This window comes from Monodelphis domestica, chromosome 4 (genome assembly GCF_027887165.1).
Source record: "Monodelphis domestica isolate mMonDom1 chromosome 4, mMonDom1.pri, whole genome shotgun sequence".
NCBI lineage: Eukaryota > Metazoa > Chordata > Mammalia > Didelphimorphia > Didelphidae > Monodelphis > Monodelphis domestica.
Window position 1 is genome coordinate 437,006,490 of NC_077230.1, and position 23,922 is coordinate 437,030,411.

The window sequence follows — 23,922 nt, forward strand, 5'->3', positions numbered from 1 at the left end:
ACCTCCATCCCAGGTCTTTGGGAAGATGGATCCATTGATTCAATCAATGGACACATTAGGCACAGCAGCTTCCAGTCTGAAGAAGAAGCAGGTCAGGGTTGGGAGGGAAAAAGGGGGTGGCGGGTGGAAGGCTGCAGCCCCTCAAGTCTGGGGGACAATTAGTGTATAGCCCCTCCCCCACAAGCACTCTACTCCCAGAGGGCCCTGGCGGAACTCCATTTCCCACAAAGCCTGAGTTATGATTTCTTGCAATTTTGGCTCCTCCCCCCCATCGAGGACTCTATTTCCCAGAATGCCTGTTTACTGACTTTTCTCTTGTCTTGGCTCTCCCCTTGTGGCAGCCTCAAAGCACTCTGGGAATCTCCTGTGGGCAGTCTTAGCTCCTGGAAGGTGTACAGTTGTGGTTCTTGGACCTTTTCTGGGTGAGAGGGGGAGGGGAGGGAGTCAGTGCGCAGGGGAGGCCCCGGGGACTCTGCTTCGGCAGCTGAGACTTTCTGCTCCTCAATCCTGGCAATGGGACGACCCGGGTGGACCAGTTCCGGTTAATGAGCCTGGAGTGTGGGCGGAAGTTTGTGCGCATGTGCAGAAAGAGCGGCTGACCTGCGGAGAGTGCTGATTAGTGTGGCGTGCCTGGGTGTAAATGTGTGTCTCTGTGTGTCTGTCTGTCCATCACTTTAAAAAAGCAAAGAAAAGGGGTAAAGAAGGAAGTGCCCGGGTCAGGCAGGGGAGGCTCTGTGTAGACCAGGAGCCGCGGCGGGACTTAGCCCTCCTCCCCTCCGGAGCCTGGCGACAGCTGGGGGAGGGGATTGCAGTCCCAGGGGGGGGCGGGGCTGGTCTGGCCCTTCCCGAAAAGGGATGTTAAGCTCCGAATACGCCCAGGGGAGATGCAGCCGGGAGTGAGCCTGGTCAGGGGCAGCGGGGGATGTCTGCCCACCAGCCAGGGAAGGAGCCCTGAAGAAAAGCCAATGCGCTCTCCCCCGCTCCCCCCTGTAGCCCATCGACACCCTTCCATCCCCCAGTAACCCCTCTGAAGCACCCCAGGGTGGCCCCGCACAGAGCCCGCTGCCAGAGGAATGGCCCCCCGGACCCCGAGGGCCCCCTCCCAGGTGAGTGCAGCCGAAGGAAAGGGCTGGAAGGGCTGCTGAGAAGGGCTCCAGCCAGGCTCCTCCGGGCCAGGGGATGGGGGGGGGCTGCTTCCCCGGTCAAGCAGTGGGTCCACCCCTGCCAGGCCTTTGGGCCTTATTAGACAGGAGGAAGTGGGGGTGGGGCGGGGCGGGCGCTGCTGAGCACTTCCAGCACCTTGTTCTCCCTCCCAGGGTGGGCCCTGAGCTTCTCCCCACAGTCCCTGCTCACAGCCCCTCCCCCCTGGCCACAGGAGAGCCTCCCTGGTGGGTGCTGGGAATGGGGGGGTGACAGCCAGCGTTGGGCTTCCTCAGCCCCAGGAGGAAGAGCCTGGCAGGGCTGGCACCGAGCTGGGCACAGGGGCGCCAGGGGAGGGGGCTGGGCTGGCCCAGGAGAGCTGCCCCAGGGAGGAGAGCAGGCCTGGGGGGGAGCCGGGGAGGCGGGGCCTGGCACGAAGGTGCCATCAAAGGGCTCTTGACAGGGCGGCCTCCTGAGCTGTGCCCAGCCTTGTGGGTTCCTGCAGCTCCTCCGTGTTTGTTCCCTCCGTGGAGAACATTGTGAGGGTCAGAGGCGTCTCTGGGCCCTCGATCCAAGCTGAAGAGCCAAACTTTACCTTGGTCAGTGGCAGCTGCAGGTGGCACCCAGCCAGGGTCCCCAGAGCCGGGGCAGGTGTTTGCGGGTGTCTGACGGGTCATTGCCAGGCTGCAGGGTGCAGAGGAGGGCAGCAGGCGGCAGGCAGAGGGCTTTGGTCAGGGTTGGAGCCTTTGATTGAGTCCAGCACAAGGTAAGAGAAGAGAATGGACGGAGTCCTGCAGAGCTCTCAGACTCCGGAGGCCGGAGGAGCCTCTCCCAGCCGCAGTCCTGGGGAAGCCCGAAGTTGGCCTAAATCTTCCCAGGCTCAAACAACCCCGGCCGGGCCGAGCTTGTCTCCTGGACCTCCTCAGGCCAGCGAGTCCCGCCATTCCGGGGAGCCCGGCTCCTCCTGCAGGGCCTCCAGCTGGGGTTCCTCCCCCAGAAGCCTTTGATGTCTGACACCCCAAACTCCATCCCTTCCAATAGTGCTGTTGTAATGGACGGCTGCCGTGGCTTGTGCCCTCCCTGGGCTGGCTCGTCCCAACTGCAGTTACTTACCCAAAGGCTCCCCCTGTGTTGGCTGGTTCTTGGTCAGTGACATGCAGGCGGTGCACAACCCCCCTATCAGCATCCTGTGAAGCCCTGCGGAGGGCGCAGATGAGGAGTTCTTCACCCAGAGGGCCGTCCAGGACAGGCATCGCCTTGCCAGGATACAGAACGCAAATACAGCCTCAATGATATTGTCAGATGACGTGATTTTGAACTCAAATCCACATTTTCTTCCGTTAATGTCGTGTTTTGATTCATGGCTCCATCGAACAAGGCAGCTGCCTTTGGCTGATGCTCCAGTGTTTCGCAGAGAGCCTTAGCTTTCAAACTTTTTTAAAGCATTGAAAATGGCTTCAGGGCCCCCTTTATCAACAACATGTCCCACAGGCTCTGCAACCAAAGACGTTCCTAATTTAATACATTTCTTAAGATTGAGCTGGCTATTTCCCATTACGGCATTCCTCAAGGTTATTACACATTAACGAGTATCATTTTGTGGAATTCTTTTCTAAAAGAATATTCTCTGTGATATACCAACAAATGCCCACAAATCCAAATAGCAATGTGCGCGCCACAGAGCTGGCAAGGACTGGTGGATTGTTGGGCACCACTTCAGATGCTCTGTTTAATGAGGAGGACGTGTTTAAGGTGTTTGTGGTTAAGGTTAATGCCCGTGTTTGGGTGCCAACTTTAGTCAGCATCTGGAAGCTTGAATTGGATGGACTCAGGAAAGAGAATTCCTCTTGCCAATCAGAAAATGAATTCCAGGTTGAGGGTCTGTCTGACCTAGTCTAAGAGAACACCCGGACTTCTGATAAAACCAAGAGTCGCTTATTGGAAACAATATTCTGGACTGAGACCCTTGTGTGGATTAGAATCCAGTGTGTCACACGAGGCTATTCATATTCATGCCAGACAACTTGATCAGTGTCTTCTCTAGTTACAGGAATCTTTATGAGCGAAGCTTTCCGGTGATTTAACTGATTTCCGGCAGCCATTGCAGCAGCTGGTTAGGTTGGACAGAAACCTGCCTCAACACACACTGTCTAGCCCTTACCACTCTTCTGCCTTGGAACCAATACACACTATTGATTCCAAGATGCAAGGTAAGGGTTTAAAAAAAAAAGAAAAGAAAAAGAAAAATCAGAAAATTTCATTGCATAAATTCCTTTTTCTTAGAGAAAGAAAGAGAAACTATCATGCCACTGAAGTGGTTTGGCCTAAGGTGTGTCTAAATGGAGATTTTGAACCTTAGGCCTCCTTCCTCAGAAGTCCTTGGTATTTCCCAGAATTCCCTATAATCCCACTAACATGGAGACACATTCTGGGGAATGAAGTCTAAGGTTCAAAATCTCCATTTATACAGGTGTCACAGTGATGGTCTTAAATCTCTTGTTTATCCTCTTAGCTTGTAAACAGAAAAAAAATGAGTGCATAGAAAGAGTAATCCAGAAACCAAAGGTCATACGATAACAAGTGACAGACATTAACTAACATCAGACTTCTTTGCAATGTGATAGTCCATCCTCAGTGTCAATAAACTCCATCTCAGATTTCAGAAGTGCCAGGCAATTGTTTGAGATTCAAAAACCATCTTTTCTCAGTTAGTCAGGAATAGGTCTCCTTTTTAGTAGATGGTTCCCTATTGCTTATAGTGATTCTTTCGATTTTCCTACTAAAATATTTTATACAGTAGATCTCAGGACAGATTAGTACAGCTTTTCAAATATTTTTAACCTCAGAAACTTTAGGTCTTTCTATGTCTAATTAGAACCCTTTACATTGAACATAACAGGATTATCTAGTCGTTTGCTTTCTCAATATTTTTCATTTCAATTCCATTAGGATTAGATGCAGTTGGGGTTCTAACTCTATAGATAAAAACACACGCAACAATGCTTTTTGGCTAATGAATTTCTCAACCCCAGGTTCAGTGATTCCACAAATGAATTAACTTACAAGAATCTAATTATCATCCTCTGAAAACAAAAACATGAATGGGTGCAAATATACGTAAGTCATTCCCCATTGTATATAGACAGCAGTGTATATCCATTGAGTTGCCTGTAGTAGAACATATTTTGTTGTCGACCCCAGTCAAATGGAGAAGATGTTACACAAACACTAGTTATATTTATATATATATATATATATATAATAAAAATATATAAATATATACAATATATATATTTAGGAAGAATGAACTATTTCAGGGACTTCATCTTCAGTATGCTTCTCTGTCATCTTATATATGGTTAATGTTAGCAGACAGTTCCATGACCAGTTGACTTAGTTGTTTGGGATACAGAATGAGCACACATAGACTGAAACACAGTTCCATCTTACAATCTGCATTATGCTCATATTCTCTATTGGCCACTCACTCTGATTATACACATTCTCCATCAAAGAAAAATCAGGGACAGAAGTATAACAGCATTAACACTGGTCCTTTTAGGCCTCAGCCTCAGTGCAAAGAGTGATTGATTCAACACTGTTTGACTTCAGTTAAGAGTCAGAGTTGTCAATCAGTGGCATAGTAACAATTCCATTTTGCAACCATATTCAAGACTAAGGGGGTGGGAAATATTCCTGTTCATAAGGAAATGTGATAAAGTGGGGATACCGAGTCAAAAAGGGATCCTACCCTCATATGTTTCGAGAATCATCTCCTTGACTTCTGCCAGATAAAGATCTCCATCTGTGATGATTCTGGATCACATTTCCCCTGAGTAACTTGTGACTTTTCTGTGTATTGGTGTATTTCCATGTGGTATGGCATCATGAAATCATCAGATCTGGCTACTAGCTTGTCAGTTATCCCTCAGTCTGTCTTTTAACTCCATCTCGTGTTCCTTGATCCGCAGAGTTCCAGGGCTACTCTTAGATGCTTGTTTTTTCATAAATAAACTGATGTTGAAAATGAATGTTGAATTGTGATATTTTTGTGGAATAAATTTCCCTCTAGCCTGGCCAAGGTCAAAACTCTAGACTTGCTATCTATCCCCTTGCTCACAGATTATGAAATTTAAGGGAGAACCTCCCTACCTTTGTTAAGCTAAAAGGATTAAGGTCAGGTCTGGCTAACCATGGTGAACCGTGACCCATTTTGAGAGTGTGCTAGGGGCTGCAGAAAGCTTCCTTGTATGGACAAGGACCTGCTTCTCCTGTGATAAAGTAATGAAGGAAGAACTGGGGTCTCCTAAGTCCCCTTCCTCAATGATTATTTATGAATCTGACATCTCAGGAGAAGGACTGAGTGGTGAGCTATCTAGCTATCTATATAGATATATAGTGAGAGAGAGATAAGGACAAGAGACAGAGAAAGAGAAGTAAAGAGAACAGACCTGTGCTCGAGGAGAGAACTGCATTTTTTCTTTCAGATTGGGGAATTGATTGACCATGTTAAGTGACCCGTCAATTAAGAAATTAATTTTAAATGAAGAAATTCTGCCTCTGGAGAATTCTAGTCATTATGCTGGCAATGTCTTTCTTATGAGTTAGGTCAATCCCCACCCCCAATTAATAAATGTTATATTTTTAATAAATGAACCCCTTTCCTCATCAGTTACTCTTTGTAATTAAATATTAAAGTGAATGAATGTATTCCATTAATAAGTAAAATTCATCATAAAGCAAAGACGAGATATTTGGTTTATGTATATCCTACCCAGTATTTCCCCAAATTCCAATATAACACCAGTCATTTTAGCTAGAATCGGAGTCTGATCTCGCATGTCTCTGGAATCTTTATGCTTTCATCTAGATAAGAGTATTTCAGCCTTTTAGGAAAGTATGTAGAGAATTTATTTTTCCTTGTTTTCTCCTCATTTAATCCTGGTAATATTTTCCACCCAGAATACACAGTACTCGCTACTTTCTCACAAACACATCATAAAATATTCTTACCAGATCAATTCTGCCATTGGAGAGGAATTTTTGATCACCTTCTCTCTCCTCCACAGAATCTCCCTCCTAAGTCGGCACTTCCTGTCTCCCTGATTCCATAGGGAAAAGCAGTTCAAAGTTAGAAACTTCTCCAGGTTTTCCTCTTCCAACATCATTCTCATTTCAGACACAAAATGCCTTTGTCAGTATTCCATTGAGTTCTGACTCTGACACTCTTCAAGGTTAGGAGTTTGGGTAAGTCCCTTCCTTGTGTGCTTCAGTTTCTTCCAGTTAGTTGATTAGGACTGTATTGGATAAATTTTGCAGGCTGAGCTCTAAATCTTGTGACTTTTGCTGGTTTAGGGGTCAATAACATTCAAGGATGTGGCTGTGGACTTCACCCGGGAGGAGTGGCGCCTCTTGGACCATTCTCAGAAGGAGCTGTACATGGAAGTCATGCTGGAGAATGTGCAGAATCTACTCTCTGTGGGTAAGGGCCATTTCCTCTGTGAAATCTGAATCTGCCATTAATGCAATGTCTTCATTTCAAATGAAACATGCAGGATTGGGGGGGAAGGGTGCATAGAAGAGTTATTATTTCCAACATGCAAAAGAATGTTTAATATGTAATATCCACAAAAACATATCAGAAGAAAACTTAGAAAGTAGCAACATAAATGTTGCCATATTTTTCTTTTTATTATTATTATTTTTTAAAATTTTATTTAATTAGTCAATTTAGATCATTTTCCCCTGATTACAAGAATCACGTTCCTTCCCTCCCCTTATCCCCTCCCACGGCTGACGTGAAATTCCACTGGGTATTACATGTGTCCGTGATCAAAACCTATTTCCATGTTGTTGATGTTTGCACTAGGATGTTCATTTAGAGTCTATATCCCCAATCATATACCCCTCGGCCCATGTAGTCAAGCAGTTGTTTTTCTTTGGTGTTTCCTGTAGCATACCAGGCATGTTGGCATTTGGGAAGTATGATTGATATATTGATATTGTACTACCAGACACATGGTCAGACCTCTTGATGTTAAAGGGACAGTCCTAGGCACTAGCAAGGGACAGGCAAATTCATGAGCTGGGTCTTGACTGGGCCACACTGCCTCAGCTCAGAGTACTGGTCATTAACATAACGCTGACACTTTCACTGGGAGCACACTTATTTGCAAAGGGGTGGTTGGATTTACCTCCACTTCTTTGTTTTAGTCACAATCAATTCAACCAATGCTAAGACCTATGCTTTGTTACATATTCATTGAACACCTCCCAATCTACATCTCAATAAATGCTGGAGTGAGGGGCGCTATTTCTCTTGATTCCTGCATTCTCTGAGTTCTTCCTCCTCCTATCTCTCCTTATCTTTCCTCAGGACACTGTCACCCACCTGTTTCTTATCTAGGAATTCTTACCTCCACATGTTTCCTTATTTCTCAGGTGTTCCTTTAATTAACCTTCAAAGGAAAACCTTATAAGGGGTTAGCCCCACTCCCCATATCAATTAACTTGTCTTTGAGTCTTCATTTATCACCCATTTTCCTCAGGCTCCCTTCTCCTTCCCAAGTTACAACCCACAAAGAAAAATTATATAGCAACCACTGGCCGGATTGTTATATTTCCGCTCCCACAGTTCTTCCTTTGAATGTGGATAATGTTCTTTCTCATAAGTCCCTCAGAATTGTCCTGGGTCATTGCATTGCTGTTAGTAGAGAAGTCCATTACATTCCATTGTACCACAATGTATCGGTCTCTGTGTACATTATTCTCCTGGTTCTGCTCCTCTCACTCTGCATCACTTCCTGGAGGTCGTTCCAGTCTCCATGGAATTCCTCCACTTTATTATTCCTTTTAGCACAGTATTATTCCGTCACCAACATATACCACAATTTGTTCAGCCATTCCCCAATTGATGGGCATCCCCTCATTTTCCAGTTTTTTGCCACCATAAAGAGCGCAGCTATGAATATTCTTGTACAAGTTTTTTCCTTATTATCTCTTTGGGGTACAAACCCAGCAATGCTATGGCTGGGTCAAAAGGTAGGCAATCTTTTAGCATCCTTTGGGCATAGTTCCAAATTGCCCTCCAGCATGGTTGGATCTATTCACAACTCCACAAGCAATGAATTAGTGTCCCCACTTTGCCACATCCCCTCCAGCACTCATTACTTTCCATAGCTGTCCTGTTAGCCAATCTGCTAGGTGTGAGGTGATACCTCAGAGTTGTTTTGATTTGCATCTCTCTGATTATAAGAGATGTAGAGCACTTTTTCATGTGCTTATTAATAGAAAAGTGCAGGATTTTGAGCTGTTATCAGTTATTAACAAAGTAAAAGTGCTGATCTCTGCACAGGGTCCTCCTGCCTGCTTTTCATAAAAATAAAAAAAAAAAAGTCTTTGAATTATGTGCTGAGAAGCTGGGACTTTCCTTCCTTGATCATGAATTTGTATCTCTTCTGTTTTAGGTAGCTTCAGGTGAAAACCAGTGTAACAGATTTACATTTTTAAAGCTAATCTCAGAAGTCATCTAGTCTAGCCTCTAGCTGGACCTGGTTTTTTTGTACAAATTCTCTGTTAATACCCAGGCAGATTTTCCTTTCAGATGGGTATTGAAGGAAACCCTCTTCCTGTCAAGGCAGCCCCTTCCCCTTTGGTATGGGTCTGGCCTTTAGAAATCCTTTCTTTTTAAGAGGTATTAAATGGGGGAGGCAGAGCCAGGAAGGTGACATAACAGAAACAAAAGCTGGAATAGCTCAGAAAATCTCAAACCAACCTTAAACAGTGTTTCAAAGTGAGTAAAGTCGGGCCACATGGGTGGCTCAGTGGATTGAGAGACAGGGCCAGAGATGGGAGGTACTGGGTTCAAATTTGGCTCCAGGCACTTCCTAGCTTTATGACCCTGGGCAAGTCACTTGACCCCCATTACCAAGTCCTTATTACTCTTATTCCCTAGAACCAATACATGGTATGGATTCTAAGAGGGAAGGTAAGGGTTTAAAAAACTAATGGGTCAGAATGAGGTGACACTCTTGAGGAAAAGTACTTGAAAGATAAGCAGAAAGGGTCTATTACTGGGGATAAGGGGGAACTGGAAGTAAAACTGCATCCAGGAGTGCAGACCATCCACCCCCCCACACCCACTGTGCCAGGTTCTGAACTTGGGTGTAAGCCAACTTCAAGACCCTACGATCCTGCTTGAGCCTACATCAGTGCATTCTACGCATATGCCTTGAAATCCAAAGACCTGGCACAAGGCTGCAGTGAGGCCTGAAGTCCCTTGTCCAATTCAAGTCTGTGATGAAGCCCCTAGGCTCCAGGTGAGTCCTGCAAGCCATGGGCAATCCCTAGAGGAGACTGAACTAGCAGCTTTAAGAGTGCTCAGCCCAAGAGACAGAAAGGAGGATCAGTGGAATAGACTTGGGGTAAATGACCTCAGTAAGACAGTTTTTGACAAACCCAAAGACTCCAGCTTTGGGGACAAAAATCCAGTATTTGATAAAAACTGCTGGGAAAATTGGAAGATAGTGTGGGAGAGATTAGGTTTGGATCACCTCACACCCTACACCAAGATAAACTCAGAATGGGCGAATGACTTGAATATAAAGAAGGAAACTATAAGTAAATTGGGTGAACATAGAATAGTATACATGTCAGACCTTTGGGAGGGCAAAGACTTTAAAACCAAGCAAGACTTAGAAAGAGCCACAAAATGTAAAATAAATAATTTTGACTACATCAAATTAAAAAATTTTTGTACAAACAAAACCAATGTAACTAAAATTAGAAGGAAAGAAACAAATTGGGAAACAATCTTCAGAACAAAAACCTCTGACAAAGGTCTAATTACTCAAATCTATAAAGAGCTAAACCAGTTGTACAAAAAATCAAGCCATTCTCCAATTGATAAATGGGCAAGGGACATGAATAGGCAATTTTCAGTTAAAGAAATCAAAACTATTAATAAACACATGAAAAAGTGTTCTACATCTCTTATAATCAGAGAGATGCAAATCAAAACAACTCTGAGATATCACCTCACACCAAGCAGATTGGCTAACATGACAGCTATGGAAGGTAATGAATGCTGCAGGGGATGTGGCAAAGTGGGGACACTAATTCATTGCTGGTGGAGTTGTGAACTGATCCAACCATTCTGGAGGGCAATCTAGAACTATGCCCAAAGGGTGCTAAAAGACTGTCTGCCCTTTGATCCAGTCATAGCACTGCTGGGTCTGTACCCCAAAGAGATAATAATGAAAAAGACTTGTACAAGAATATTCATAGCTGTACTCTTTGTGGTGGCCAAAAATTGGAAAATGAGGGGATGCCCTTCAATTGGGGAATGGCTGAACACATTGTGGTATATGTTGGTGACGGAATAATACTGTGCTAAAAGGAATAATAAAGTGGAGGAGTTCCATGGAGACTGGAACGACCTCCAGGAAGTGATGCAGAGCGAGAGGAGCAGAACCAGGAGAACATTGTACACGGAGACTGACACACTGTGGTACAATCGAACGTAATGGACTTCTCCAGTAATGGCTTTACAATGTCCCTGAACAAGCTGCAGCGATCTATGAGAAAAAAAACTATCCTCAAGCAGAGGACAAACTGAGGGAGTAAAAACACCGAGGAAAAGCAACTGCTTGACTACAGGGGTGGAGGGGATATGACTGAGGAGAGACTCTAAATGAGCGCCCTAATGCAAATACCAACAACAAGGAAATGGGTTCAGAGCAAGGACACATGTGATACCCAGACGAATCGCGCATCGATCGGCTAGGGAAGGGGTGGTGCGGCGGTGGGGGGTGGGGGAAAGAAAATGATCTGTTTCCAATGAACAATGTATGAAAATGATCAAATAAAATAATGTTTGTTTGTTTGTTTTAATAAAACCCTTACCTTCTGACTTGGAGTCAATACTGGGTATTGGCTCCAAGGCAGAAGAGTGGTGAGGGCTAGGCAATGGGGGTCAAGTGACTTGCCCAGGGTCACCCAGCTGGGAAGTGTCTGAGGTCAGATTTGAACCTAGGACCTCCCGTCTCTAGGCCTGGTTCTCAATCCACTGACCATATCAATAACTAAATGAACAGAAATCACATGATTATCTCAGTTGATAAGGAAAGGCCTTCCTCAGTATACAACACCTATTCTTAAAAAACACTAGAAAGCAAAGGAATAAAAGGGCCATTCTTTAAAATTATATGTAGTATCTATCAAAAATCATCAGCAATGAATCTGGCCTCAGCCACTTCCCAGCTGTGTGACCCTGGGCAAGTCACTTGACCCCCATTGCCTAGCCCTTACCCCTCTTCTGCCTTGAAGTCAATACACAGTATTGATTCTAAGATGGAAGGTGAGGGTTTAAAACAAAAAACCAGCAGCAAGTTTCATCTGCAGGGGGATCAGTTGGAAGCCTTCCCAATGAGATCAGGAGTGAAGCAGGAATGCCCATTATCACTACTCTTGTTTCATATTATACTAAAAATGCCAGCTTTAACAATGAGAGAAGAAAAAGAAATTGAAGGGATTAAAGTAGGCAGTGAGGAGACTAAACTAGCACTCTTTGTGGATGATGTGCTGCTGTACTTAGAGAGTTCTAGAGAATCACCTAAAAACTAGTTGAAATAAATAATAACTAGCAGAGTGTAGGATACAAAATAAACCCATGTGAATCATCAGCCTTTCTATATGTGTATCCAGCAAAGCCCAGCAGCAAGTTACAAAATGAAATTCCACTTAAAATAACTAGACAGTGTAAAACACCAGAGAATCTATCTGCAATGACAAGCACAAGATTTACATGAATACAATTACAAAACACTTTTCACATAAACTAAGTTATATCTTAACAATTGGAAAAACACTAATCACTCATGTTTAGGCCAAGCTATTATAATAAAAATGATGATTTTACCTCAATTTATTTATTCAGTATCATTCCAACGAAACTACTGTTAAGGGTAAATTTTAGTGTTGAGACTGAATATAATTTTAGTGGTCTCCAGGGATTTAAATTCTAAATCCCAATGAAATACCTAAGTCAGAATGGAATTTTATGGTCTGAGCCAGGGCAGGTTCAGAGACCTCAGTTAAAGGATCTTCTTAGAATATTAAATCTAGCTCAGCTTCTAGCCATGAGGCCTCCTCCAAGATGAGAGGCCTCCTTGGAGGCTAGTGCCTTCAGAAAGGGCCAAGGAAATGGGGAGTTAGCCTTAACACTCACCACGTGGATGTCTCGGGGAAGCAGTCTGAGGTCCCACACTCCAGAGCTCCTCCAAGTCCAGTACCACCGCCAAAGACCAAAAAGGATCCCTCTCACAGCAAATGATGCAAAATATAAAGGCAGTTATTTACATCACTTCCTGTGTCTGACATGTACCAATGGTGGCTTAAACTTGGCTTTGGACAGCTCAGGGGGTCAGTCAGTTGTTTCTGACTTGTCACTTGCTAGCACACATGGGTCATAGACCTTCCTCCCCCACATTTAATCCTTAAGTGGGGGTGTCTACATTCCTGGTTGCTAGAATTCTAAAGACTAAGCAGGGTGGAGTAAAACTAAAGTTCACACTACCAAAAAATTATTTTGTTGAACTAGAAAAAATATTGATAAAAGTTCATTTGGGAGAACAAAATTTTAAGAATATCAAGAGAATTAATGAAAAAAAAATGTGAAGGATGGTGGCATAGCAGTACCAGATCATAAACTGTTCTGTAAAGCAGTAATCATCAAAATAATCTGGTACTGTTTAAGAAATTGAATGATGGAGCAATGGAATAGATTGGGCTAAAAGACCTTTGCAATCTAGTGTTTGATAAACCCAAAGATCTCAGCTTTGGGGGCAAGAATTCACTATATGACAAGAACTGCTGAGAAAACTAGAAAAACATGGCAAAAATTAAGTATAGTTCAATATCTCACCCTATATCAAAATTAGGTCAAAATGGGTTTATGATTTAGACATAAAGTTTTATATTCTAAGTAAATAAGGGCAACATAGAATAGTTTATCTGTCAGACCTAAGGAGAAGGGAAGAATTTATGATCAAATAAAAGACAGAAAACATAACAAGATGTAAAATGAATTATTTTGACTATTAAGTTGAAAATATTTGCCATTTGTTGACTTTTGATTGTCACTACTATGTTAAAACTTCTGATGTGCTGCCTGTTTGATTGACATCCCACAACCCCCATTGCTTCCATCCTTAATTAAACGAGTTCATCTCATTCATGCTGGCTCTCTCCGACCTTCAGAGGAGGAGCTGACAGGCTTACATGACACTGGTGATCTCTGTGCCTCTTTTGTGTGCTTCTGCTACCTATGTCCCTTCTCCCTTAATCTTTAACCCTTCCACCCATATTCTCACAGCTCCTGGCTTCCCTTCTAGGTGTTTAGACCCACACCAGAAGATCGTGATGTGGCTGGATCATTTCACTTTCCCCAATTGACAAGGATATGAATATACAATTTTCAGATGAAGAAATCAAAAGCTATAAAAAATAATATGAAAAACTGTTCTAAATCACTCTTGATTAGAGCAATGCAAATGAAAACCACACTGAGTTACACCTAACTCCTATCATTGTCTAACTGGGCCATATGACAGCTAAGGAAAGAGACATGTAGGGAGCATGACAAAATTGGGACACAATGCATTGCTGGTGGAGTTGTGAATTGATGCATCCATATTGGAGACCAATTTGGAATTATTTCCAAATGGCTATAAGTGATGTGTACCTTTTGATCCAGTAATATCACTACTAGATGTGTACTCCAAAGAGATCAGAAAAAATGGGGAAAGGACCTATTTGTGCAAAAATATTTGTAACTGCTCTTTTGGTGGTAGCAAAAAAATTGAAGGAATGTCCATCAGTTGATAAATGGCTGAATAAAATGTGGCATATGATGATGGAATTCTACTGAGCTCTAAGTAATGATGAACAGGATAATTTCAGAAACAGCTGGAAAGACCTACATGAACTGATGCAGATTGAAATAAGCAGAACCAGGAGAACATTATACACAGTAACAGCAATGTTGTGGATTGATTAACTGTGATAACTCAGCAATACAATGGCCAAGGACAATTCTAAGCAATTTATGACAAAGAATGTTATCCACCTCCAGAAAAAGAACTGTTGAGGTGTGATTCCAGATTCCAGATGAAAGCAAATGATTTTTCTCTATTTTTGGAGTTTTGTTTGGGGGTTGTGGTTTAATATGATTATTCACTTACAAAAATAAACAATATGGAAATAAAATTTAAAAGTATAAAACTATACCTCAGTGCCCCTATAATTCTGCCTAGCTTAGCAAGTTTATTCTTATTTCTCCTTCATTCTTCCCTCAAATTGCAGGCCAGATGATAGGAATGGAAAGGAAAGGAATAAGCATTTTAAATTACCTGCTCTATGTCCTCCACTGGGTAAAGGAATTCATAATCATTATTAATCACTGTAAAGATTAAAATTTAGGGGAGACGGGGAGACTGAGGCAGGTAGAAATTAGTTTCTCTCTGCAAGGAGTATTATATTGTTTAGAGGTTTATTGAAGATTAAGAAAATACAGGATAAGAGACACGTGTCCAGGCCATAGAGTGGCCTAGACACAACCTCACCTACATTAGGAAAAAAAGCCACATCTGCCCCAAATGGAAGTCCAAGTCCCAAGAGAGAGCTCTTCAAAAGCCTTTGAATCAGCTTAAATACCTTCTCGATCTCGGCCCAGGTGAGATTACAAGGCATTCTGGGGAAGTGGAGCAAAGGCTCATGGGGATTGTAGTCCTGTATTCGAGCCTATTTTTTACATCTCGCAACATCCCTGTGCATTTAATACTCTTATTGTCCTCAATTCATAATTGATGCAACTGAGGCAAACAGGTTAAATAACTTGCCCAGAGGCACCCACTTACCAACTCTCTGAGATTAGATTGAATTTGTTTTTCTGACTCCAAGTTCTGACCTCTTTATAAAGATAGAATTTTCTAATTTCAATGATCTCTGCTCTACTACAAATATCCCAAAAGTGAATACCATAGAAACCATGCTGTAGGCTGTGCTTGCATTCCCCTTTCTGTTAAGACAACTAAATCATTTCTTTTTCTTTTCTCATCCCTTCCTTCTTCCTTATGCCCAGGACTTCTAGTTCCTGGAGAAGATTTGCTCCCCTCTTTTCAACAAGGGGAATCACCATGGCTGCTAGAGCAAAAAGGTACAAGGAGCTCCTGTTCTGGTGAGTGAGATGAAAGCAAGTGTATGAGACCTGTTATTCCAAGACACTTCTATCTGGTATAGTGAAGGGAGTGGTAGACTTGGGGGAAGGTATATCAAATTTGGAATTTATTTGCAGTAGTGTGATCCTAAGCAAGTAACTAAACCTCCTCTATAAAAGGAGAGAATGGGTTGATTTCCATGGTGTGAGGGTTAAAAATTAAAGTTTGGATTAACTTATAAGAAATGTGGTCACCAAAATTAATTACCCAAGTCAGAAGGACTTTTTATGGTAGTTTATTTACAAAAGGAGAAAGAGTAAAAATAAGGGAAATGTGAAAGAGGATAGAGTGAGATGTCTAACTGAACACACTACATATTTTGCTCCCGCCCCTGGCTCAACCCAGGCAGGGTTAATTAGTCCTGAGCCTTCAGCCAAGGGCCCAGTGATGAATAAAGCATTGATTCCAGTCATGAAACCTCTTCCAAGATGGGGGCCTTTCCAGAGGCTAGTCCCTCCAGAAAGCCAGTAAAGGAGTCAGCCTTTTCACTCACCCATGTGGTAATTCTAAGAAAGATCCAAGAGCTACCTCACCAGTCCTAGGTCCACAAGCTGATCCTTCACCAGCCTCCATCTTGAACTCCAACTGCAACTCAAACTCCGAACTCCAAAGAGATTCCTCTCACAGGAAGTTACAACTGCTTTTAAAGATGCTTCCTCACATCACTTCCTCCTGTACCTTCCTCTACTTTACATGGACCAATCACAGTTAGCATTTTCTTTAGGACTGCCCAGGGGGCAGTCAGTCGTTTCTGATTTGTCACCCAGTTTTAGCACATGTGGGTTATAGACCTTGATTAAGGAAAAGTGGAGTGTATAGTGGTGATTAAATCTAAAAGTGGGTGAGGGGAGAGTTAACCACATCTTCACAATGGCCTGTCACTTTCCTTCCAATGGTAAAGTATTGGCCTTCTCAAAAGTCATTGATGGAGGCTTAGGAGCCTGAAACTTTATCCAAAAAGGGCTGAGCCTACCATTTGGAGTTCTTTCCTAGGTTTTTTCAATGCAGGAAGCTTTTATGAAGTTCCTATTATGTGCCAAACCCCAAGACAAACAGAAGGGGCACAGTGAACACATTTTTCAATGAACCTGCTATTTGTAATGGAATAATGTGGAGATTTCTAACACTTAACTAGGTGATTACAAGAGTGATGAGAGTAGATGACAAGGTAACCTTAGAAAGAGACAGCTACTTTGTTGGAGAATCTAGAAAGCAAATGAAGATATGTGCATACCTGTGAGTGTCCATGGGAATAGACGGGCACTTGTTTGTCAGTGTTATAGCTATATGTAAACAATTTGATGTTGCCCTTATTTAGGAATGAGAGTTTATCAGTCATTACATGAACATCAAAATCATTTTATGTCCAATCATGATGGTCTGGAATCACTGTACAAAGAAACCTTTTAGTGCTAAAACATTCATAAGCTTGTTATCCCAATTGAAAAAAAAAGTATTATTAATTAAACTGGGCAGTTCTTCACTGAATAAGTCACCATTAAAGAATTTTTAGCTGTGACCCCCTTGGACATCATTTTGAAACTCCAAAGTTTCATGAACAACTAAAAGGATGGTTCAAGAGGACTAACACTGAATAGTGCTGCTCATTTCCTGAGAGAAGAATGATACATTTAATATAGAGTATGAGACATAATATATGACAGATTATGATATAATATGAATATCTATTATATCTACACTAGATAGTATAATATCTTTATATTTGTAAAGAAAAGAAGAAAAATTATATTCTACATTGAAAATTACTGCATGAGAGTTATAAAGAGTAAACTTGTTTCTCAGAATAGCATGTAAAATTTACCAAGCATGACCGTGTGATAGTGCGTACAACATATTGAGAAGAGGATTTCTGGAAGGTTACTCAAGATTGTCAAAATTATAAGAATAGTCAACAAGTGACTGTTAGAGGAAAGAGAGAAAGGACAGTGGATTAAGACTGCCTAGTACTATGGACAGAGTATGCTCAGGCACAGAGTTTATTGGTGGTGAAGATGGAGGGAAAAGGTAGGTAGGGAAAGGAAGGGAAGGTATCTGCCCCCCTCCCCAGCTGCACTAGGGAAATTGACCAGGCTTTTCTTTTTTTGGTATAATTATGTTTGGGATTTAAATTGAATCAAGCCAGACTCAAGGGATAGTTAGATAGGTTTATTGGGCTAGGAAAGTAAAGGTTTGGGAAAGGCTAAAGAAAATTTGATCTCCAACAACTATGACCAAAGGCTCTCTCCTGGGAAAAGGCTCTTCTCCAGAAAAGGCGCCAACCAACCCCAACCCCCCCACTTCTCTCTTCTTTTATATTTTCTCAGATACCTCCCACAAAGGAAGTGGGAGGTATCTGAGGAAGTTGGGATAGGGAGTCCTGGGAGATGAAGTCTCCCAGGGTTCAGAGCCATTTTAAAACACAAGTTTGTGTTGTCTAGCTGCAGGGAGATTAATTGGTCATGTGACTCCTCCATTCTGAACTCATGACCTGAGTTGTGAAGTATGATGAGAATCATAGGTCTGCCTGTGTCACAGGTCTGTTGTGAAATTTCTGTGTTATTGTATCTGAAGGTATTTCTAAAATCAACCACCTTGCAGTTGTGTTCAAATGATTTATCAAAAAACTGGTTCTTATTGTTTAAGTATGAAAATTCCTTTTTGCCTGGGGAAATAGAGTAAAGATCAGTTTATTTTCTGCCCTCAGAGGAAACTTATATTTCCATGTGTGTATGTCCTACTGTGTTTATATCATTATTTGTTTTCTTCAGATGCAGAGACCAATTTCAAAGTGAAGGACATGTCTACAAAAGTGAACCTTTTTGTGGATGGATATGGCCCCCAAAGATTCATGAATGAGGGTCCCTGTGACTTCATTTTGAGAGAAATCTGTGACTCTAATATCAAGATAAATAAAAATCCTAAGAGTGAATGTGAATTTGATGAAACTGCAGAGAAATTCAGACAATATTCAACATTATATCAGTATAAGAAATTGACCTCAGGATGTGACTGTTGTCAGCACAGTGGATACAGCAAATGCTTTCCTGAAGAAGTAGAACTTATTCAGACCCATGAGAAATTTCCTGAAATGCCCATGTATCAAGGTAATCTAGAGGGAATGACCTTCAGCTGGAGTTTAGACCTCATTAAATATAAAAAAAGTAATACTGGAGAGATGTTTTTTGTGAGTAATAAAGGTGGGAAAGCAAACTCTAAGCTTGGTTCTCATCACTCTGGAGAGAAAACTTATGAATGTAAACAATGTGGAAAAGCTTTCACACGGAGGGGCCATCTTACTGAACATCAGAGAATCCACACTGGAGAAAAATCTTTTGGATGTAAACAGTGTGGAAAGGCTTTCACACAGAAGGGCTACCTTACCATACATCAGAGAATCCACACTGGAGAGAAACCTTTTGAATGTAAGCAATGCGGAAAGGCTTTCACACTGAAAGGCTATCTTACTAAACATCAGAGAATGCATACTGGAGAGAAATCTTATGAATGTAAACAATGTGGAAAGGCTTTCAGAATGAGGGGCCATCTTCATATACATCAGGGAATCCACACTGGAGAGAAACTTTATGAATGTAAACAGTGTGGAAAGGCTTTCACACGGAAGGGCCATCTTGCTGAACATCAGAGAGTCCATACTGGAGAGAAACCTTATGAATGTAAACAATGTGGAAAGACTTTCAGAATGAGGGGCCATCTTGCTATCCATCAGGGAATCCATACTGGAGAGAAACCTTTTGAATGTAAACAATGTGGAAAGGCTTTCACACAGAGGGGCTATCTTGCCATCCATCAGAGAACCCATACTGGAGAGAGACCTTATACATGTAAACAATGTGGAAAGGCTTTCACACAGAGCTCTAATCTTGTTGAACATCAGAGAATGCACACTGGAGAGAAACCTTATGAATGTAAACAGTGTGGAAAGGCTTTCACACGGCGGGACTGTCTTGCCAAACATCAGAGGATGCACACCGGAGAGAAGCCTTATGAATGTAAACAGTGTGGAAAGACTTTCACACAGAGGAGTCATCTTGCAATCCATCAAGGAATCCACACTGGAGTGAAACTTTATGAATGTAAACAGTGTGGAAAGGCTTTCACCCAGAGAAGCCATCTTGCTAAGCATCAGAGAATCCACACTGGAGAGAAACCTTATGAATGCAGACAATGTGGGAAAGCTTTCACACAAAGGAGCCATCTTGCTAAGCATCAGAGAATTCACAATAGAGAGAAACTATAAATGTAAACTGTGGAAAGGCTTTCATGTAGAGTAGCTCTTGCCATAAATCAAAGAATCCACATTGGAGAGAAACCTTTTGAATGTAATCAATGTGGAAAGGCTTTCCCATGAAGGGGCCATCTTGCTAGTTATAAGAGAATGCACACTGGAGAAAATTTTTATAAATGTAATCAATGTGGAAAGACTTTCACTTGGTGAGACTATCTTGCCAAATATCAGAGAATGCACATTGGAGAGAAACTTTATGAATGTAACCAATTAGAGTAGGTTTTCACCTAAAGCTCCACAGTTGATTCATGTGAGAAATCCCCACAGGAAAGAAACCTTATGAATGAGACTGAGCTTATAGTTGCCACGCTTATAACTTATTTAAGAGGATCCACACTAGAGAGAAACTTTATGAATATAATTAATGTGGTCAAGCCTTCAGGCAGCAATCATCTTTTATTCCCAACCTGAGAATTCCTTTTGGATGGAATTCTTGAACCTCTCCAGAATGAGAAAATGCCTTCTGAGGAGACCAGTTCCATATGGATTTCCTGTAAGAAGACTCAGTTAGAGGTCATGCCTAATGAACTATTGGGGGGGGTTTGAATTGATTCAACCATTTTGGGTAGAACAATTTGAAACTATGCCCAAAAGGCATTTTAGAAAGGAAAAGGACCTATATGCATTTAAAAAAAAATTTAAATACCACTTTTTAGTGTGGCAAAGAATAGGAAAGTAAGGAGAAACCTATCAATTGGGAAATAGATGAGTAAATTATAGTATATAATTGTAATGGAATATTATTGTATACAAATTAATATCAATCAAGAGAAGCTCAGAAAAACCTGGAAAGATCTATAGGACCTGATATAGGGGGCAGCTGGATGGCTCAGGGGATTGAGAGCCAGGCATAGAGACAGGAGGTCCTAGGTTTAAATCTGGCCTCAGACACTCCTAGTTGTGTGACCCTGGACAAGTCACTTAACCCCATTGCCTAGCCCTTACCACTTTTCTGCCTTGGAACCAATACACAGTATTGATTCTAAGACAGAAAGTAAGGGTTCAAAAAAACAAAACAAAACCTGATGCAGACTAAAGTAAGCAGAACTAGGACAGCATTATTTTATAAAGAATGTCTATGAATTTAACCTTTCTAAAAAAATCAGTGATCCAAAACAATCCCCAAAAACTCAATAAAAAATTTCTTCTGCTTTTAGAAAACGAACTGATGGAGTCAGAATCCAGACCAAAGAAAAAAATTTTTTTTTTTACTTTCTTAGTTTTTGTTTATGTGATTTTTTGTTCCGTAAAGGTTCTGCATGATTGCTCATGTAAAATCTATGGAAGATTGCTTACCATCTCTTCAGTGGCCACGGGTAGAAAATTGAAGGCTCGATATTTTTTAAAAGTTGGATTTTTGTTTTCAGTGTAATTTGGTAAAAAAAAAAATAGAATACCCAGGGTTGGAGGAGAAGAGAGATATGATCAGTAGAGAACAATATTCTTCCTGGAATGAGAGAAAAGCAAATTAAAACAAGTCTGGGTTACCTACCCCACTCCTATGAGATTGGCTATCATGACAGAAAATAAAAGTGAGAAAAATTGGAGGAGGGATGGAGAAGGTCTATAACAATGGCTGCAGGAAGGGCTTCACTTTGAGCTCATAGTTGACTAAACACTGGACATGTCATGCTGGAGTTAGACCCAATGTAGCTAATTCAGAAGAAAGGCCATTTGCTGCAGCACAGACTTCATTAGACTGCCCCACAGAAGAGCCCTCTTTAAACAACCCCAATTTCATACTGCAATAATAGGGACTTGTTCTCTTTAATCATAATGTTTGTTATTCCTCCTCAGTATTTCATGGCATTTGTTCCATTTTCTTTCCCAGTTAATTGGCATTTGCTTTGTTTCCTGTAGTTTGCTGATACATAGGATCTTACAAACAAGCAAAATAAGAGTACCCGGGGAAGATTTGGAAGGGATAGGAGCCCTAACCCCTACTGTTCAGTGCATTGTATCTAAAGACTCAGGCTCATGATGCAGTTGGCTTATTTCTGGGTCTCAGCAGAGATCCAAACCCTCTGGGACGAAGTAATGAGGAAGGATTTGAAGTCTCCAAGTCCACTTTGTCTCTTGTATTATGGACCAATGAAGACTCTCAGTGGAGGTCTTAAGATTGACAGGCCAATCAGAGGCAGGACACAATTCTTTATAAGCAAGAGCCAAGTCACACTTTTTTTTCTCAGGGGGCTGGTGAAGGAGACCCATTTTTTGTTCATGGGAATTTCATGTCCTCATTCCTAAACCATGTTATCCTTGAAGACGTGCCCTTATACTCTTTATCGATTAGAATCTGAACATCATGTAATAAAACAGGTTAGAAGATGAACAGAGTCCTAGTCGCTCTTCCCTCTCATAATTACTGACCCCCTAATCAATGAATTGTTATAATGGAGAAGTGGGTGGAGAGGAATTTCACTTACTCTTCACTCATAAGGAAACCCGAAGATTTACAAAGAGCTCTTCAATTTTCTCTTTTCAGATATAGCCAAATGGATACTTGATGGGTTTTAATGATATTATACATTATATTCTATTATCATTTTATAACATGTTATATAATATGTAATAACGCTATACAGCAGTACCTTGATACATGAGCACCTTAAGCACAAGCAATTTGAGATACGAGCAGTCACAATTCGGATTTTTGCTTTAAGTCATGAGCAGATATTTGAATCACGAGCTTCCTCCTATGGGAGGAGCCCAAGGTGGATGAGCTAATCAGTACAAGAGAGGTTAAAGAAATGTTGAGGATTTGGGAAAAAATTAAAACAGTTTATTGAAAAGACACCCAGAAAAGGTTGCAGCAGGTCCTGCGTTGGAGCTGCGTAAGGACACTTGTTTCACACATTATCGGAAACGTTCTGAAAGGGAGGAAGAAACCAACTTTCATGGAAAGGTTTTTGGTGAAATCGAGGAAAGTGTGGCAAAACAGCCAAAATTCAGTGAAGAAAATGATGATAAGTAAAGTTTTAAAAAAAGCCATTGAGTTACGTATCCTAAGTATTGTCTGAAATCAATTTTGCACCCACATGTAGCATTGTGTGGCGAGAGGAAGTTCTGTTAAGTGATAGCGCACGAAATGAAAACCATCTCCTCCAGCATCTTTGCAGGACCTTGAAGGTAAATCACATTTCATAAGCAAGTTTATTTCTTTACGTTCTTTCTTATTATCTAGGAATATGTTTATTTGTTATTTCTAAAGTGTATTTTAATATTAAAAAGCATATAAGACAAAAAATTTGTGTGTTTTGGGGGGGCCAAAATGAATTAGTTGCATTTCCATTCATGTAAATGGAAACTCTATTGCAAATATTAATGACATGGAAATAGGTCTTTATCAACGACACATGTAAAGCCCAACTGAATCACTCATTGGCTATGGGAGGGGGAGAGGAGGGGAGGGAAAGAACCTGAATCATATAACCATGGGAAAATATTCTAAGTTAATTAATTGAATACATTTTTCAAAATTTAAATGGGGAAGTTTGATTTGACACATGAGCAAATTGAGTTACAACCCTGACCATGGCAAAAATTAAATTTGTGTGTCGAGGTGCCACTATATATATATATATATATATATATATGGGTCTTTTTAACCTTTACCTTCCATATTAGAATCTAAGGCAGAAGAGTGGTTAGGGCTAGGCAATGCGGGGAGGGGGGTCAGGTGACTTGCCCAGGGTCACTGTTATAAGTAAAACTTATGGTTGGACTGAATGTTTTTAGGTGGTCGCCAGGGATTTAAATTCTAAATCCCAATGAAATACTCAAGTCAGAATGGAATTTTATGGTGGTTTATTTACAATAGAGTGAAAATATTAAGGAAGAAAGAATGAGAGGAAAGGAGAGAGATACCAGGCACAAGTTCAGAGGCCCCAAGGGGGGGTGGGGGGTGGCACAGAGGATTAAATCTAGCACAGCTTCCAACCATGAGGCCTCCTCCAAGATGAAGGGCCTGTGCCTCCAGAAAAGCCAAGGAAAGGGGAGTCAGCCTTTTCATTCACCATATGACAGTCTAAGGGAAGCAGTCTGCAGTTTCTCCCTTGAGCTCCTCCACAGTTGAGTTCCATGGTCAAGTCCCTCTCACAGGAAGTGATGCAAAATATAAAGGCAGCTCTTTACATCACTTCCTGTGTCTCACATGTATGTATCAATGGTGGCTTAAACTTGGCTTTGGTCTGCCCAGAG

The 23,922-nt window shown here is 41.7% G+C and overlaps 1 protein-coding gene across 3 annotated transcripts; it reads left to right on the forward strand.

Annotated features, from left to right (window-relative positions):
- The first annotated feature begins 163 nt into the window (after nt 1-163).
- LOC100619449 (zinc finger protein OZF-like) lies at nt 164-22,969 on the forward strand. 3 transcript variants are annotated; one of them, XM_056796494.1, is made up of 4 exons: nt 164-1,106; nt 6,496-6,622; nt 15,281-15,376; nt 18,185-22,969. In XM_056796494.1, exons 1-4 carry the CDS (start codon nt 1,074-1,076, stop codon nt 19,672-19,674), a joined length of 1,746 nt encoding a protein of 581 aa, XP_056652472.1. In that variant the 5' UTR covers nt 164-1,073; the 3' UTR covers nt 19,675-22,969. The 3 variants fall into 3 exon arrangements, with proteins under 3 accessions (XP_056652472.1, XP_007492348.2, XP_056652473.1); XM_007492286.3 differs by lacking the exon at nt 164-1,106 and adding an exon at nt 1,143-6,387; XM_056796495.1 differs by lacking the exon at nt 164-1,106 and adding an exon at nt 1,143-3,350.
- Nucleotides 22,970-23,922: the final 953 nt, after the last annotated feature.

Bases quoted from the DNA above. Each gene is read 5' to 3' on its own strand.
- LOC100619449 (XM_056796494.1), top strand. From the start codon at position 1,074: ATGGCCCCCCGGACCCCGAGGGCCCCCTCCCAG. The intron at 1,107-6,495 runs GTGAGTGCAGCC...TTGCTGGTTTAG, and splicing joins CCCCGAGGGCCCCCTCCCAG to GGGTCAATAACATTCAAGGA. The intron at 15,377-18,184 runs GTGAGTGAGATG...TGTTTTCTTCAG, and splicing joins TACAAGGAGCTCCTGTTCTG to ATGCAGAGACCAATTTCAAA.